At 41.2% G+C, this 19,119-nt stretch overlaps 1 protein-coding gene across 2 annotated transcripts; it reads left to right on the plus strand.

Annotated features, from left to right (window-relative positions):
• The first annotated feature begins 200 nt into the window (after positions 1-200).
• Positions 201-17,746, plus strand: Il17f (interleukin 17F). Of its 2 annotated transcripts, none has more exons than XM_010631093.2 (4): positions 201-572; positions 11,435-11,688; positions 15,899-16,119; positions 17,087-17,746. In XM_010631093.2, the coding sequence occupies exons 2-4, from the start codon at positions 11,641-11,643 to the stop codon at positions 17,322-17,324; spliced, it is 507 nt and encodes a 168-aa protein (XP_010629395.1). In that variant the 5' UTR covers positions 201-572; positions 11,435-11,640; the 3' UTR covers positions 17,325-17,746. The 2 variants fall into 2 exon arrangements, with proteins under 2 accessions (XP_010629395.1, XP_010629394.1); XM_010631092.2 differs by lacking the exon at positions 201-572 and adding an exon at positions 9,902-10,068.
• The last annotated feature ends 1,373 nt before the right edge of the window (positions 17,747-19,119 follow it).

A 19,119-nucleotide genomic window follows, 5' to 3' on the forward strand; every position in this document is an offset into this window, starting at 1 on the left:
TGCTTTCTACAAGCTTGATCCTCTGGTAGCCCCTGCCTTTCCACCTTGTTCTGGCAACTGTGTTCTCTTATTCTCCAGCCTGCCTCTGAGGAATGCAGTTTTCCTTCTCTGGGCTTGAAGATCTGGGGTTTCAGCTCTGCTATTTAATGCCATAGTAGTGGTACTTGGAACAATTTCATGAACTCTGTAAATCTCAAGTTTCTTAATTTGTGCTGCAGAGATCTGTCATAATCTCCTCATGGAATTCTTTGAGAACCAAATAAAAAATGTTTCTGAAAATGCTTTGTGAACTAAACTATATGGCTTGATTTTAACATGTAGGCTACTGAGGTAATCATTTCCCTCCTTTGTCCCAGAAAAATATGTTAGTGCTAGGTCAGAGAAAAACAGCCCTGGAATTGGAGAAAGACATTCTCTTATTTGTAAACGGAGACAAGACACCAAGAGGCTTGGAGCCAAACTGCACAGTGGCTGCCTGTAGGAAAGACATTCAACCTCCATCATCGGGGTTGAGACCGCTTGATTGTAAAGATCTGGGCAGTTCCTGACGTCTAGTGGAGCAGGCAACAAAGGTGAGCTATTTTGCCTGCCTGAAAGACTCTAACTTGGGGTGCCAGCTCCAGGGGTGCTCTGTAGGGTGTCAAGTGCCACAGCTAGGGCTTTCTCCTGAGTTGTTTTCCTAGCATAAAATCTGCATAATTGAAACACCAACACATGCATTCTACAAGAAGCATTTTCCCCAGTTTAAATAAGTCTGCAGTGCCAAGAACCTTCTCAGAGTCTTTATATTTTCCCATGTCCTTCCTTACCCATCTTCCTATTTCTTAACCTCCATCAAATGCAGCACAGAACAGCGGAATGAGTCCTGCCCTGGCCTGGATCCTTCAGGCTGTCACCTTTGCAAAGATGCAGAACTGTCCCTCGCAGGAGGCCCATTTCATCCTGTCCTGTAGCATTTCTACCCAAATTAGGAGAATGTAAGAATCACCCTTCTGAGTCACATCCAGGCAGGAGTGAAAGTGACACATTTCTCACAAATGTGGTTGTCTCAGTGCTCTTTCTGGTCCTCCTCCTCCACCTATCATTCTCGCTTTAATCAGGATTTTCATGAGAAACAGTCATGACACAGAATTTTTAGCATTAGGAATCATGCATTTTTTCAACAAAAAGGGAGGAAACCTAAAGACAGGGACAAGAGCTGTTTAACCCTGCTTCATACATACGTGCATGTGAACCTGCATATGTGCACGTGCTCCTACTTCCATGGCATGACTGAGGTGGTGAGTTTAGTATTCTGTTCGCTTCTATAGGGTCCTACAGTGGAAGGGACCTTGGAGGTGTTCGAGTTCAAAAGGCCACCCCTGTGCATGACTTCCTCGGGACCATCACTGCCGGATGCTCAACAATCCTTTGTGTGACCATCTGATGACAGTTCAGTCCCTCTCCCTTTTGAAAAACTTCCCCAATATTTGAAAATATTACTGTCAGTATTCTCCAAAATATCCTCACCTTAAATAATTTGGCTACTTACATAATATATTTGGAATTGAAGCCAGTAAGGAAGTGGATGCAAGAGGAAATAATATCAACAAAATCAAATGAAGTGAATATTTATTGAGCATCAGCTATCGATAGAATGATTTTCCAGAGGTCTAAATGGGGTGGGGAGACAGATCATCGTCTGAGAGTTTAAAATCCAGAGAACACATTAGGAACAAACACTTGAAAACTTAAAAAGCCAAAGACTGTACAAATAGCCATTCAAATGGGCAATAGAAAGGTTGTCTCTAGTTAACTGATAAATTATATGGCATAAGAGCAAACAGAGTTCTGAAGAGGGAAAGACACAGGAGGATTTTCAGTAGGAGCTCATAGATGGTGTGGATGAGGCTGGAAGTTTGCATGGAACTCAGATGAGCGGAGAACCGAAGTGGTCATTCCAGAATAAGAAATTAACCAGCAGAGAGAGAGGATTCAGAAACAGATAACACTTTGTGGAGCAAAACCTGAAAACCTAGTTTGCTTTATGTTATAGTTTATATCTATTTATCCCCCTGAGCCTCTTGTGCTCATAGGCAGGACTTCTAGAAAGTGATTGGATCATTTCATCCAGATCATGAGAGCTTATAGCTCACTTGCTGTTAGAAGATGGGGTCTGCTGGAAGAGGGGCATGGTCTGGAAAGGTTTATTTCCTTCCCTGGCTCTTCCCTTAAGCGGCTTCTCCACCATGCCCCTCTGCCATGCTGTCCTGCTTTGGAGCCAGCAGACTGGACTGAAACCTTTACTGTGAGCCTAGATAAACCTTTCCTTTGTGGGTTTGGTGTCTCAGTGATGAAAAACATTATTAAGATAGTTTACATGGAAGTTTTGGGAAAGGAATATGCTTTAATAAATTAGGTCAAAATATGCAAGAGATTTGAGCCAATGTGTAAGGGATTGGTAATTTAATCTAGGGCCAAGAATGGATGAAAGGTCATCTTTCTGGCCTGGGACTTGCCAGCCCAACTCATGACCCCACAGCTTTGTTGGTTGTCAGTATGATTGTTGGGGAAAGTACAGGGGCAAAAGTTGCTGATCCTTGGTCCTGCATAACCCTGGTAGAAACAAGCTTAGGAAAAACTTCAGTGGGAGGAAGCCAGGAAAGTTCGACAGTATTTAGCAGACACTCAGCTGGGCTTTCCCCAGGCATCACATTCTGGTGGTGTTTTGACTAATTCCATCCACCTCAATGCAGGAAATGGGCCTGGCTGCCAAGTCAATGTGTGCATGATACATTGTGGAGCTGTAACTGTTACTAGAATAGGCCATGCCAGGGAAGCCTTGGCAGAATTTTGACCCAGAACAGCCTCAGTTTCCTATTCTCTTCATACCCACATTTGCCAAAGAAACTTCCAGAGTATAGAGCAGGTATGGTTTTAGCTAGGAGGAAGTGAAGCCCTGAGATTTAAATTTTTTGCCTTCTTATCTCAATAGCCTTTCAAGGATATTTGATTGTCAGTTTCTCAGTTTTAGAAAACATTGCATTCAATAAGCCCACTGCAATTTTGTGAGGTTTGTAGCTCTTTTCCTGATGTTCCTTAAAGCAGTGCATCTTAGACTTTCATGTAATGTGAATCACATGGGGATCTTGTGAAATCACAGTCTGATTTAGTTTGTGTAGGGTGTGGGTCCAAGACTGTGTTTTAAATAAGCTCATTATGGCCAACAAGTTAGATGTTGTTGGTCCTGGGATCAAAACTTTGAGCCGGGTCCTCCTAGACTGGTAGGTCAGGGGTAGTGCTTGCTTTCTTATTCCAGAACTTGCTGGACCCCACGCTTGCTGCCTCCCACCTGAGGCTATCGTCTTGGTCACTTTATGTAGACATCATAAGCCTTTTTTGTACATGGAGAATGCTACCTTAGACCTAGAAGTCATGAGAGAATTAAAGGCCAATGTAGATAAGGAAATAATTTGAATACTAGACTCAAAACCTAAAAGTTGTGTAGTTGTATTAGCTTTCATCACTGCAACAAAATAACTGAGAAAAAGCAAGGTAGAGGAGAAAAGGTTCATTTCTGCTCGGAGTTGAAGAGGTTTCCGTCTCCGGTCAGCTGTCGGGCCTGTGATGTGGCAGAACATCAGCGGAAGTGTATGGCAGAGCAGAGTTGCTCCCCTCATAGCAGCCAGGAGAGAGAAACGGAGGGATGGAGACATGGATGGGGAGTGAGAGGAAGAGAACAAGTTACTGGGACCCTTCCTCTTTCTACGTTTGTTCCCTCTGGGTGCCACCTACTTTCAAGGCAGGTCTCCCCCGTTAGTCCTCTGCCCCACATAACAGTCATCTCTGCAAACACAGTCATTGTGACACAGACACAAGCAGAGTAATGTGTATCCACACGAGTGTACATTCGAGTAACTCAGAGGTGTGCTTTGCTGATTTCTTAGATATTCCTCAGTTCAATCAAGTTGACAGGCTGAACCATCACAAGTCCATCCTTTGTCATCTTGACACCTAATCACATCCCCTTGAATCATAGTGATCTCCAAGTAAATAGTTGGGAAGTCATAATTCTGCCGGACCTGATATGACTATCCCATGTACAACTGAAAACCTCAATTCCTTTTCCAAAGTCTTAGTGGTTCTAGCATTGCTCAAAAGACCAAGTTCAAAATCTCTTCTGAAATTCAGGGCAAACTGAGCCCCTTTTTTTTTTTTTTTTTTTTTTTTATCATGAACTTTGTTTTTCCTCTTAGCACAGAGTAGTTATTTAATAAATGATGTTTTTGTTGATGGAGAAATTTCATGTGCAAAAGCCGCTTCAGGTCCAAAGAATAGATCAGTTGTAAAGGGTCCTTCATTTGATGTGGATATTTCTCCTGTGACTTAAGCCCTCTTCCACCCAGGATTCTCATGTAGCAATCTTGGGAACTTCCTTTCCTAAGTCTTCTTTTTCTCTCCTTTCCTTTCTCAGCTTCTGCCTCTGATCCTCTCTGATGCCAACCCCTCTCCCCACCCTGCAATTCTTTTTTTTTTTTTTTTAAGTCAGGTCAGGAAGTATACTCTTTTTAAAAAGAGAAAGTGGTAGAAGCGAAAGGGTAGGAGGGAGGGAAGGACAGACATAGAACAGGCGGACAGACACAGAGACAGGGAGAGAGACGGCAGGGGAGACTACAGAGATTAGTGGGGAAAGAGGAGAAGGAGGGCATTGTGGTTTATATCTGGATCCCCAGAAGCTTTTGGTAGGTTATAAAATTATGGGGACATTATACCTGACTTGCTGTTAAGACGTGAGGTCTACTTGGCAGAGGTGGGTCGCTGTGGGCGGGACCCAGAAGAGGACACCTTCCTTCCTGTTCCCCCCTTGCCTCTCTGCTTCCCTGCCACCATGCAGTGAGCAGCTCTCCTTCCAGGCCATCCTGCTTTGGAGCCCGCTGACTACCGACTGAAATATGAGCCACAATAAGCCTTTCCTTCCTCAAGGTTTTGTAGTTGGTAATTTTGTCCCAGCAATGGGGAAGCAACTCAGACAGGAAACTTTTATTCTTTGTTGACCTAAACCCCAAACAATTCCTCGTCTCATAAATATCACTGATAAGAGGACCCCAATGCTGCATTTTCTTTTTTTTTATTTTATGAAAATAAAATTTCATAACAAAATAATAAGAGTGTAACAATAGTTAATGCACTGTGCACCATTATCTTCAAAGTGGTTACTCAGAGTACAGGACATAGACAAAAGCTTCTCTTACAAAGAAGAAAGAAATAACAGCACAAAACATTCTTTTCAGTGAGCTATGAGAACTAGTGCTGCATTTTCATCTAGCAAATAATCACTACATTTTAAAAGAAGGATTAAGTTGCTATGGTGTGATTTTGTGGAGATTCTAATGAATTTGAATATTTGTCTCAAGTAAGAAAAACTTAATTCAGAGGATCCTAAAAGTAGAAATATTCGTTGTCATTTGTGGCGGTCTGGCCGTCACAACACGAAAGTACCTGAGTTGGGGAGTGAGGATTGAGAAAGGACAGCACACTCAATAGTGTGGAGACAAGAGGTCCAATTTATTACACAGAAACAGCTCCTTTTAAAGGCAAGCCAACAGGAAACATCAAGCAATATTAGGGAGGAGATCAAAGGTCAAACTTAACAAAGTCCTTGAGCCGGGCGTGGTGGTGCACACCCGTAATCCCATAAAACTAGTCTGGATTACAGTGAGCTCCAGGTCAACACCCGTAATCCCATAAACTCAGCCTGGATAATCCCATATACCCAGCCTGGATTATACAGTGAGCTCAGCCTGGATTACACAGAGAGCTCCAGGCCAATCTCATCTGCATAGCTGAGACCCTCATCTCAGAAAAGCCAAATAGAGTCATAGATTGTGTCAATGCCTCAATGGTAGAAGAAGTTACTTTTCCAATGTCAAATGCCAGCGGGCTCCCACAGTCATTAAAAGGAAAAGAGAGGGAAAAAGGGGTTTGTGGGGTCTGTAGTTGCTTAGTAACGTGCTGTCAGGTTATCACACTTTTTTTCTTCAGTAGGTTACAGAGAGGTAGGATTATGAAAGGCAATGGGACATAAACATCTTGTTCTAGGAAATAAAAAGAGAAAAACACCACATATTTCATAAGATTAAAGAATTTTTGTGTTTGAGAGAGAAAAGAGCTACAGGCTGAGAATAGAAGCCATGATACGTTGAGTCAGCCTTAATGATCTAATAATACTCAATTTGCTAACATATAGAGTCCAGGGAAACTTGAAAGAAGTGTTTTACTATCATTTGAACATAAGACTAGAATTAAAATAAATCATACAAACAGCTTTTGTTTGGTGAATAAGATACTGAGAGCCTGTTTATTTTTTGAATTTAATTCTTTTTTTTCTTTTAAATTGAATTTATTGGTACATTCTAGGTAGACAGTACAGTTACATTCATTACTGGGATCTTGTACCTTTACATGCCAGGTCTTGGTTCTCATTTTTTCCCCTTGTCCCCACCCTTGAATTTAATTCTTTAGAATACCCTTTAAACCTAGTATATAATAACACTGTTAACCATTTTAATGAGAGATCAGAGCCGGATGAAAAGTACAAAGAAAGAGAAAATCTTGCAGACTTCTTTAATGTTTACACCAGTCAGTTTAGATTCAGATATGCAACAGAAACAAATAATCTCCTAGTGCCAGGGATTAACAAGACTGGAGGTTCATTTCCCATCCTTGCTGCCAGGCCCAATGCCAGGCCTCACTGTCAACAGGGAGAGGGCTCAGTGAGCTCAATCAGAGATGCTGAGAGATGGAGGTGCTACCCTCTTACCATGCTATAATTTCCCCACGTAATTCCATAGTCCCAAAGGCAGGAAAAGTGGTGAATGATCATATATGGATTTTACCATCTGCTTGGAAGTGACTCACTTCACTTTCATTCATATTTTATTGGCCAAAGCAAGCTGCATAGTAAGGAAGCATAAAAAGTATTATACTTTGTTGCTGGAGGTACAGCAAAACAGCATTTTGGTGCTCATATTAATGCCTACTGTTGTTCAACTTTCTTTTCACCGTATATTTGGCTCTCAGTGCTTGTGTATGAAACATCTTTACACCCTCGCCAAGGAAGACCCAAATATTCCCTCCAATTAGAGCATCTCTGTCAAATGCAGGGTTTCCAGGCGGTATACAACAAACAGTTCATTACATAAGGTCTGGGTGGGTAGCGTGGAAGTAGGGAAATAACATTAAGTACTTCACCTTGGAAACAGAAAGAATGGGAGGTGCAGAGGAGTTTTGGTTTGCATTAGCTCTGAAATCCTGCTCAGCTGGATTGTGGAAGCCTCATAGCCAGACGGGTTGAATGTCCTTTGATTGCACCCTGGTTCTGTTTTTTGTGACTCTGGATCTACTTCCTTGGAAGTTTAAATTCTTTTTCCCCTCCTAGTAACCTCTTTGGTCACATATGAAAAGGTGTCAGTTAATAAACCTTTCTTGGGCTTTAGTTCCTGCTCCTCAGTGACTGGGGGCTGAAGATTGGTTCCTGATTACTTTTGGGAGCTCTCTCAAAAACTTTGAAAACTTCTTATCTTAGTCAAACATTTTTTAAGGCACAATTCCCAGAACAGCTGTATTTCTTTGCTCTTTCATTTCTATAACTCTTCATTCATCTCTTGATTTAATGAGAGATTACTAGAATTATGTTCCACATTTAAACTACATTTTGTTCTGAGTCCTTTTATCCAATTAAAAGGACTTACTTCATGCTTCATTTTGATTCTTACCCTTAGAACATTTATTTGGTTGAAAAGTTTTAGTAGGTATTTATCTCTCAAAAGCTTTACAATTTTGCCTTTTACTTTGGCGGATAGAAACAGTTGTTTCTTTCATCTTTCAGGGTGCTAGATTTTTGGATTTTAAAAATTCTCTTTCTGTTTTGTTAGGAAACCTGTCAACTCATTCTTGAGCTCATGTCTTTCTTGTGTTCTCTGTCAAAAGCAGAAAATAGTATCTAATACATGCAGCTAATATTCTGTTTTTCCCAGTTTCTTTCTCTAGAGCTACAAGTTTATTAGGTTCGAGATCTGCTTCTTAAGGTTTATTGTGTAGACAATAATTTTGCCACATATTTTGCCCTCAAAATACTCCTCCTTGCTTCAAACAGGCTTATCCTACTGTTCTCCTCTTTCTTGAGTGTCAAAAATAGGAACAAATATGAGGAAAGCAAAAAAAAAAAAGGAGACAAAGTCTTTGTAAATAGGGGTGGAGGGGTTGAAGGGAGGGCAGGGAATGGGGAAAAACATGAACCAAAATATATTATGTAAAGGCACAAATTTCCAATGATGAATGACACCGTATTGTATACCTAAAATGTACCAATAAAATTAATGAAAAAAATATGGTGAATGTAGCTTCTGAGTGCCACCCATTGGAAAGACAGGCTTGTAAAAGCGTTAGCGTCCTCATAACTCATACTCACTGGAACTGGCATTGTGTGACTTCTGACTCTTCCACAAAGTCAAAATGACCATGAAAGTACAATTTTTTTTTTTTTTTGAGATAGGGGCTCACTATGTAGTTGAGACTGACCTGGAACTCACTGGGTAGCCCAGGCTGGTCTCGAACTCACAGTGATCCTCCTGCCTCAGCCTCCCAAGTGCTGGGATTACAGGCGTGCGCCACCACGCTCGGCTGAAAGTAAATGTTTTGATTTGATATAAGACATTGAGGCAGTCACATGTTGCAGCTAAAGACACAAAAAAGGGCTTCTATAAATGCTTCAGAAAGTGGCAAGAATGACAGTTTGTATTTAAAGTGAGGGGGAAGCAGGCGGTGGAACCACTGAGCTAAATGAGAAAATGAAAAAATGGAAATAAAGTGTTTGTAAATAGGGAGGGGAGGACGGGGTGAAGGGAGGGCAGGGACAAGGGGAAAAAATGAGAACCAAGACCTGTCATGTAAGGTACAAAATCCCAATAATGAATGTAAGGGGAGGACGGTGAAGGGAGGGCAGGGACAAGGGGAAAAAATGAGAACCAAGACCTGTCATGTAAGGTACAAAATCCCAATAATGAATGTAACTGTACTATACACCTAAAATGTACCAATAAACTCAATAAAAAGAAAAAAAAAACAAAGTGAGGGGGAATATTTTGTGTTCAAAGTGAGGGCTATTAATGCAATGTGAAATAAATTAAAAAATTTAACATTCATCATAATTTTCAATTGCATAGCTCTGAGTGCATCACGAGGCATTAAAAAAAAAGCTTGCTTCTTATACCTGTAACCCTAACTACTCAGGACTCTGAGGAAGGATGATAGCAAATGTGAGGCCAGCCTAGGAAATTCAGTGAGATCCTGTCTCAAAATAAAACAGAAAAACAACTGGGGATGTAACTCACTGGCAGAGCTCTTTCCTAAGCTTGTACAAGGCCCTGGGTTCGAGCCCCAACACAGTCAACAAATAACAAACAAAAAACTTACAAATCTGAGTGTTTGACCAGCTGTAATATTTTACCATCTACAAATCTGTTTGCAAATAATATCTAGAATTACAGAGTTTTCCAGTGTCTTGTTCTGCAGGCTCTTGGAAGTGTTGGACAGCCGAATGACAACTCTCACATTCAAAGCTGGTGACAGTGTCATCCAGGGGGATTACGAGGCCAGTCTGTAAACTGTCCCCACACTCAGCTGTATGAGCATCATATCTTCATTATTATATCCCCAGTGCTATCACATGATTACATTATAAGAAGTAATAAATATTAGATGACCTAATGATCTGGATATGTTGATTGTTGATTCTGTTTAGTTTGGTGTCCTGATAAAATAGTTATTTTTGCCCCAAGAGGAGAAACTTTGTGAAGACTTATTGTAAAGGTCAGTGTTGCTCCCTTCTTACACAAGAAGCTATTTTGTTTCCTTTGCAACCCATCAATTTCTCACATTCAATAAAGTAGTCTCAGTTCATGTGATTTACTTGTTCCTTGTTTTGAGATAGCTGGTGTACTCCTCCACGCATCAAAGGATGGCTCTGAAAGGCACAGATCACTGGAGAGAGTGAGCATCTCAACCGTCTCAATGCAGTCCAAATTAAAGGTCTATTTCGTAGTTTGCTTTTGTAGCCTGAGTGACACAAGTGAAGCTGTAAGCTAAAAGCGTGCTTTGTGATTTCATGAAGCTAGCTTCACTGTGTACACGGAAGGTCATATCTGATGAGACCTTAAAGTTCTCTATAAGGTGGTCTTGGGGATTTCAGTCTGGCTAGAAAGTGTTGGCAAGCAGACTAATCTTGAATCTGTTTGCATAGAAAATATATGGTTTTAAAAAAAGAAAATACATTGTTTACATTTAGATTGTATATTTGGGGATATATATTTAGAGAAAGAGGCTGTAGAGATTATGGATGAGGGGTTCAAGTTACCCCAAATCGATGAAGCATCAGAAGAATCACCTTTAAACAGCTAAGTTAGTACAAGATAGATAAATACGAAATCAGTTGTAATGAGGAAGGAACAATGCCTGAGGAGATGACTTGAGAAAGTTGTCTTAGCAGTTAAACTTCTGATTGTTTCAGAGGCAAAGTCTGCACAGACTCCACAGGCATGAAAGAAGCAATGTGGACCACAGAATTTTGATCAGTTTTGGAGTTCCTTCCAAGGAACCCAAGGACAATTTCGTCTTTTTCTTAGAGGAAGTGGAAGGCAGTTGTTCAGGCATATTATAGTAGAGGAAAATAACCATGTTGCTGGAATGGTCTGCGTTTTAAATTAGAGCATCTGTAATTTTACCTGGTCCTAACAGAGATTTAGAAAGTCATTTTTAAAAAATATCTGTATATCCCTAAGGTATAACATCTGTATAGAGCATGTACTTAATAAGTGTTGACTTCAAATTAATATGAAAAAGGAAAGAATCATTCAAAAATTCACAAATCACAAGTAAGAGCATTTAAAGACTTCTGTGTGATAATTCATTTTAGTGAAAAAAAAAAAGATCCTTAAGCAGGGCTAGCCAGGGTAAATAGCCATTATATGAATAATGACTACAAAGCACTAGTTGGGATCTAATCACAGGGTTAAAGAAAATTAGTTCAGGGAGATCACAAAACCACCTGGGGATATAATCTGTGAATCTCTCAATGATGTTTTGCTCTTTTTGGGTTTTGTTATCCCATCCATAAAATGGAATTAAAGACAGTCCTCTTGTTTAATATTGAGTCTTGGTGAGAATGACTTATCTCCTGTTTAAATCATGGTTCATGTTGCATGACTGGAAAGTAGAACATACAGTGCGTGACAAGGGTGAAGGCAATTCGTGAAAGAGCCTAAACATCATGACAGTAATTCATCCCTTTGTTCATCTCTGTAGTCAGTTAAGAATTTCATAGTCATGAGGGTAATTGGGGTAGAAGTAGGGTAGAAGAACAGGAAGATTTGATCCTTTTTCTGTCATCCTCTTTTAGGGTCCCTCTTTGGTTCCCCTTCAGGAAGTGGAATAGAAAAAAAAAAACTGCATTCGTCAGTGACGCTGGGCCAACCACAACTTAAAGACAGTAAACAGGTCAATTGAAACAGGGGCACTGATTGCTATAAAACCAACAGGTATTCTCATTGACACACAGAGGCATACCCAGGAAGCCATACTCAGAACGACCTTCTTGCACAGAGCATGCACCAGAGGGAAGTAGCAATGAAAAGCCTGCACAACCCAACCATGGTGAGTAGTGATAACAATTCTACCTTAAGGGTAATTATGCCTAGGATTTCACAAAAGCAGGTGGGTTTCATTGGAATCTTTAAAAGTATTTATTTAAAGAAAAAAAAAAGCTGACTTTTAATTTTGACTCTTGCTTATAGAGAATAAGAAAAATGACCAAAAATGTTATAATGGGGTTCAAAAAGTAGTTCCTAGCCTGATGTTTGCTGCCCAGGTGGTGGTAGCATGTGCAATCTTTGCTATCACAGATGGGAGGCACGGATGGTCTTTCCGGTGGCCAAACATGGAGCCAGATGGCCATGAACTCTTATTTTTATGGTGGCCCTTGAGGGGTTGTGTACATGTACATATATTACCCAAGAAAGCTGGGCCATCAGGGGGTTTAATGACACTCCCAAGACTGCTGCCTTCCCTAGATGGTAGACGTACAACCACCCAGTGGTGAGCTTTTGGACAGCTCCTAGATAAAGGGAATTTCCCATATCTCTGCTAGCCACCATCTTCTTTTTAGAGTCAAGACGGGTGCTAGTGTGATGGGAATCTACCCTTTTCTCCTTGGGTATGGGCTCTTGCCTAACCTTAGTCATATACATCTTGGGAAGAATTTAATATAGAAGTGTATGAAAACAAGGCTTAGGAAATCACACATCACTTTATTTGCCTATGTAATCCGTCTTTTTGCTCCTTTTACAAGCTATACAATTTAAAAGACCTTGGATCTCATGTAAGGTTCATGGCATATGACAACAATAACACTTTGGTTTTGTGTTTATATATTATTTTAGAGATTACAGGGAAGGTGTCAAGGTGCAGTATTTACGGGCATAGGCTTTGGAGTCAGACGAACCTGGTTCCCATGCTCGACACATGGAATTTTGGATTAGTTACCCTCTCTGTTTTTCATTTTCCTCAAATGTACAGTTAAAAAACTATTGCTTCTCCATTTTGGGATTAATTGATATGACTGAGAATAAGCAAATCTATTATGGAAAACCTGTGCATGCTTAGCTTTTACTTAACTTGGCTATTATAATATACAGTAACAGGTACAGATAAAGAGAGCATTCAGTAAGTGTTAATTATGAATCTCATTGTTATTACCTCTGAAACTGATCAACCCACTGAAGTAGAGATTACTTTTTCTTCTACACAGAGGAAGAGGAGCTCAATTAAGTGATTATTAAACATCACTGGATACTGTAAACCAAATAATTAAGATAGGAATCTTGATGTTCTGGCTCCAAGCATAGTATGCTTCTCTTTGAATGATTCAGAAGCAAGACTTCTGAATTTAAAACATTTCAAGTAAAACTGCTGTGCTCCGAACCCATTTATATTTCTTGTTTCTCTGGAGAAATCTGTTGGGTTGACAACAAGGAACATGACAGTGCAAGGGGCATTGGAGTAGGATCAGAAGTTGGGCAATGCTATTGATAGGGCATCTTCAGTAAGTAGTTAAGGCAGATTTTCATGAACCTAGGGGCTGGCCAAGCACTGTAGCTTATTCCTATACGAGGAGAGCACAAACTTTTGTTGAGCAGAGATGCAAATGTTCAGGTGTTTCTCAGTGGGGCTCGGTTGGAGTGAGGTACAAAGCTAGCGTAGAAGGATTTGTGTCCTGTTCCAGCCCACCTGCAGCTGCTGCTTCTCCTCCACTTCCTATTCTTCAGGATGAGAGGACTATCTGATTACCTGTTTTATAAGTGGCATATGAAATCCAAGCCTACACAGTGCTCTGAATTTCTCTTGGAAGAAGCAGAGGCATCCTTATCAGATTCCCTGCTCTGAACTGCATAACAAATAGAGCTCCATGGACACAACAGAGTGACTCGCAGACAGCACTGGGCTTTCTGACAAAGGACCATGTTACCTACAACACTACACTAGTGCAATTCTGATAGAGCCCTCACACTGTGTAAAATTCTTGGCTCCTCCACTGGGAAAAGCTAAGATTAATGTTGATAATAACTAATGACATTCAGTGGCAATAGCACTGGCTGCTGACACATAGGTTAGATGTCCATCTCCAGAATGCCATAGGCTGTTGGTGAGCCCAGTCAAGGTGCTTTTTGCCTCTGAGACAAGTCCTTCACCTAATGTGGATAGGTGAGATTAAATTTGTGTACTTCACAAAGCAGTTGTTAGAATACGGTGTTTAAAGAGTTGTGAAAGTGTTTTCTAAAATACTCGAAGAATATGTAAGTGAAAATAATAATGACTTGGTAGAAGCATGGTAATTTTTACTAAATCACATGATCTGAAGACACAGTTACTTTTTTTTTTTTTGGTATCAGGGATCGAACTCAGGACCTTGCACTTACAAGACAGTGGCACCATTGAGCTAAATCCCCAGCCTGGCACAGTTACTTTTAAACCTTGAAAATGAAAATCAGAAGTGGTTTAGTGAACATGATGCACAAGAGGAAAGAGAAAACTCAAAGGAAGAATTTACTTGAGAAACCTAAGAAAGTGATTGATAGGCACGGGAAGCAATCTTGTGATCTTCAAATTTAAGCTGCCTTTTTTTTTTTTGAAACTTCATAGCACTTTGTCAAGTCAGAGTTACATGAATCTTATCTACTGTGTAGTGTTAGTATAATGTCAGTGATTGCCACCCATATGCAATGCTTATCATGGGTTGGCAAGGCTCTTTGTGTTTTTGTGCACATCTCATTTAATCGTCACATTTTCTCATGGAGGAAACTGAGTCACTCCTGGGAAAAGTCCCAGAAGTGAGCGGCAGACCCTGGACATTCGACTCTAGGCACCAAGCCTTTAGCTACCACACTGCAGTCAAGTACTGGATGTAGATATCTGTTGATTATCTGAAGGCAAATCAACCTCATTTTAGCTTATCTCGGTTGGCCTTGCTTTCAACTTATTTTTAGTGTCAGCTACCTCTGTACAGCAAGCTGACACCATGACCTTTTTATTTGTACTTAACATTTTTTTTTGCTCGCAGCATTTGCAAAATTAAAAAAAAGGAGGGCCTTCTTATCAGCATGTATAATTATCACCCCTAGCTGAGAAGCACAAACTTGAACCACTTCAAGCCCAGAGAATGAAAGCAAGTCAGCTTCAGCTCCTGTTCTTTATTACAATGGGCTTCAGCCATCCCTAGTAAGGGTCAGTGGTGGTGGTAGAGTGAGCAAAGAATGCTTGAGACAAAGGGAAGCTGGCAAGGATTGTAACTCTTCTTTTGGTCGGGTCTTCACAGAGCACTTCCTTGGTGCATTCCTGTAACACCAGATAAACTAGTGTTTCAACGTTAGTATAAAACATACGCATTCCAAAGCTAAAGAGAAATAGATTCCATATTGTCCGTTGTGCAACATTAGTGCCCCTGCTTCTTTCAATTACCGTGGATAATTGAGACTTTGTTATAGTTGGGTTTGCATAATGTTTTTCTTGAGGCATTGAGTTAAACTACTGTGCACTATATTGCTCATTTAATTGCATCCTTCTATGCATTCATTCATCCATTCATTCAGAAAGTGCTTGTGGAGAACCCCTTCTGTCCACTTTGTCCTGCAGGAACTTACAAGCCATTGTCTGTAAATCTAACATGGACACAAACTCTACATTTCTAGGCAATATGAAAATGCTGTTTGAGTGATAAATGGTGAAAGCCACAAGTGATAAGTAGTAAACATATTTTTCATTGAAGCACATCTGAGTAGGCCTTGATGGAAGAGTAGAATCTGACAGACAGAGGAGGGGCAGGGGGACTCTAGGAGGAGGAATGATTGGGATGAAGGATTCTGTGGGGATTTGTGGGACATGAGGTTGGAATGAAAACAAAAATATATCATTAATCCTCCACTCTTGTTAGATTTGTGAGTGCTTTACCTTAAACATTCCATTTAATCTTTTTAGAATTATTATGAAGTAAGTGTAGTTAGGTAGTTGGGAAGAAGAGAAATCAAGGGCTTACCAGGGAAGCCAGGACAAGATTTAAACCCAGGCCCAGACTTTGATACCTATCTGTCTCTCTTTAGGCATCTTAGAGTAGAGAGGGCTTCAGTCACCAGGCTAATGAGGTTAGTTTTCAGCTGGGCACCCTGCTATAGTATGACTGGTCCTATTGCCAGTTGAGGTCTAGAGTGAAGCCCTAGTTTGATTAAAGGACCCAGAATGATAAGAGCATGCATTGTCTTGCAGCACAGGACAGCAGTGTCTCTAAGCAACTACAAACCTTCTCCTTTTCCAGGTCAAGTCCTTACTGCTTTTGATGCTGGGGATCGTCCTCCTAAGGGATGTGGCAGCTTGGAAAACCCTCAGAGTGGGCAATACTGGCCTCCAAAAGCCTAGCAACTGCCCTCCTCTGGAGGATAACACTGTGAGGGTTGACACTCGCATCCTTAATCAAAAGCAGGGCATTCCCAACACACATGACTTCCGGAACCGCTCCAGCTCCCCGTGGGATTACAAGTAAGTGTATGGATGACAGATCTTCATATTCTTTTGAAAATATATTAATTTATCTTAACCGTTGTCTTGGTTATTTTCTCACTGCTTTGACAAAATACCTGACACTCACCAGTTAAAGGAGGAAAGGGTTATTTGGGTTACAATTTGTAGAGGTTTTAGTCCATAGTTGGATGGCTTTAAGGCAGGTCAGCATGGCAGAGAGGCATACAGAAGAGAAACAGTCCATAGGATGACAAGGAAGGCACAATGCAGCAAAGAGCAAGCAGCAGCAGCAGGAGCAGCAAAGCAAAAGCAGTGGGACTTTATATCCCTTTTTTTTCACTTTCAGGCTACCTGCCTTTTAGGTGGTGCCACCCATACCCAGGGTGGGCCTTCTCATCCTTTACACCCAGAACTATGCTAAACCAATCAGTGCACTGATTTAGGGACAATTAAGAATGCTTTTGGAGTTGCTCCATAACTTCTCCTATGAGAGGAGTCTATACAGTGGCAAACTAGCTAATCGGCTTCCATGCTTTTATGCCACCATGCAGGGTTGACTGTTGAGGGAGTAGTCAAGAGAAGCTGTGAGATTGGCAGATAGCTTGGTTTTCCTTTCCATGAGGCTGGCTTCATAGATTGTTTATTGGAAGACCTACTGGTGATGCTCAGTCTTTAGGTAAAGGATGAGGACTAATTATCACAATAAAGCAAATAAACATAAAAGGCCTAACATTAATTGGGTGCTAACGTTGTCTAGAGGGGTATTTTATAGGTATTTGTATTACCGTTCTCAACAGTTCCATGAGAGTGATATATGAGAACGCATTTTCTATTTGAGCAAACTGAAAGGCAGGGAGTTAAGCAACTTCCCGAGGGTGGCCCCAGTGCCTGTGCTGCCTGGTATCTCCAGAGTGCCCGGAGGGCTGTGACCCCTGTTCTTCCCTCCCCTGCCTCACCCTTCTGCCTCGGCTTGCTCCCTCTGCAGCATCACCCGGGACCCCCACCGCTTCCCCACTGAGATCGTAGAGGCCCGGTGCAGACATGCAGGCTGTATCAATGCCCAGGGGCAGGAAGACAGCTCCATGAACTCTGTTGCCATCCAGCAAGAGATCCTAGTCCTCCGGAGGGAGCCCGAAGGCTGCGCTCACTCCTTCCAGCTGGAGAAAATTCTGGTGACTGTTGGCTGCACCTGTGTCACCCCCATCGTTCACCATGCGGCCTGAGAGCTGCACATCAACTCAGCTGGAGAAGCTGGAGCAGTGCCATTTCTTATCCAGTGCCCTGCAACAAGTCCTGTCTGATTCCCCATTCTCTCCATTTCTTAAGACTCTTTAATAAGCTCTGCGTGGAATTTTCAAAGCTTTGTAGTAGGTATAGTATTACTTTTCTAGGATGCTTCAGACACGTTCCAGTTTTCTACGCTGAAAGTGGATGGAGGAGCATGAAGGAGCCCATACCCATCATGTTATATGATGACCACCTCCTTATCATCATGACCTTTGTGATCTAGTGCTATTCCCTGGGATCTCTGTTGGTGAAATGGAAACAGAAAATATAATCATAATGCATGAGCATGTGAAAGGGGCTGGGCAGGCTGGGGTGGGATGGTAAGAAAGGGGACAAGGATCTGGCGAAAACATCTATAGGAAGCATTTGCTAAAACGATATTGGTCTGAAGTAGTAGGTATTTATATTTGAAAAGGAATTATCCATATATTTATGATCTATTAATTATATAAAAGTTAGCAGAAAATTAATATATCCAATAATAATGTAATAAAATATTATTAACTGAAAAATGTTTGAAGTGCTTGTTTCCAGTCTCAGCTTGTACTAAAAGATCTTATAGCCCAGCCCTAAAGATCTTGAAATCCTTTATACTTGTCATTTGCATTTTGTATTTCCTCATTGGAGCACTGGTGTTAGAGTTACTTTATTGTTAATGGTACCTGAGTGTTAGTTATGTGAAGAATTAAGGAAAATGGTGTAAACAGAACTCAGGTTCCCAAGTAACACTTTAATGTTTGAACCTTCTGGATACTTTCTTTTACAAAGCAAATCCTGGCTACATTCCACTGGAGCTACGGAGTAAAGTAGGAAATATACACAACAGGGCCAGTGTCAGCAGCTGCCATCTCTGAAACCCCAGCCATTGGGGCCATGTGGTCACTTTACATCCTCCTGTGATGACTTCTGGGTCCTTTGGGGGTCACTGGTAGTGTTTCTTTCATTCCTCTGTAGGCTTCTTTTGAGCACACCAGCTTCCAGATTTCAGTCTTCATTCCTCTCTGGGAAGCTCAGAGGTCCTCTTCTGCCTCCCTTGCTCAGACCCAGCACACCACATTTTCTCCTTTACTGCTGTCATGTTGCTGGCTCAGGGCAGTTCTGCATTGCTGCCACCTTCCAGGTTCCAGAGAGGAAGTGGAATGTAAGCTCCCCTTCCCATCTGTGACCTGGCTCGAGGATGGGCGGATGGCAGGAGCCTCGCTCACATTTCTAATTCTTTCATTGGTTGGTAGGAGAATGAGAGTGACTGGGGAGGCAAAGTCTTTATTTCGTTTCACTTTAGAATCTTCTGCTTAAGGTATAAACACTGACTTTTGTATTTAAAAAGGTCAGGCTCTGGAAATGTAAAAACTTTTGTGGCTATCATAAATTTCTATGAGCTTCAAAAGTCCATTTGGATGTCCAATTCTGTCCAAAGAATCTTCCTTTCTTTGGTCATGTTGGCAGTAATAGTTCCATCCCCTGGGCCATACATGGAAAAGGCCCTCAAGCTGGACAGTGGGGGAAGGAGAAGGATGAGAAATTCGGAGGAAAAATCACACCTCTCAGTGTATCAAGAGACCAGCTCATTACTCATGTACACATGTAATTTTAAGGCAGGGTACTAAATACTGTGATCAAGGTGTGAAATGATAGGAAAACACAGAAAATGAAGCCGGGAAATTTCAGGAAGGATGACATTTTCACTGAGACGAAGATTAGTCAATCTAGAGGACCATGAAGGAAGAGAAT

The sequence above is a fragment of the Fukomys damarensis genome, unplaced genomic scaffold (assembly GCF_012274545.1).
Source record: "Fukomys damarensis isolate Sample0158 unplaced genomic scaffold, DMR_v1.0_HiC HiC_scaffold_14, whole genome shotgun sequence".
In the NCBI taxonomy this organism is placed as follows: Eukaryota; Metazoa; Chordata; class Mammalia; order Rodentia; family Bathyergidae; genus Fukomys; species Fukomys damarensis.

Coding starts and splice junctions, on each gene's coding strand:
- Il17f (XM_010631093.2), top strand. CDS start 11,641: ATGCACCAGAGGGAAGTAGCAATGAAAAGCCTGCACAACCCAACCATG. Junction 11,689..15,898: donor GCCTGCACAACCCAACCATG/GTGAGTAGTGAT, acceptor CTCCTTTTCCAG/GTCAAGTCCTTACTGCTTTT. Junction 16,120..17,086: donor AGCTCCCCGTGGGATTACAA/GTAAGTGTATGG, acceptor CTCCCTCTGCAG/CATCACCCGGGACCCCCACC.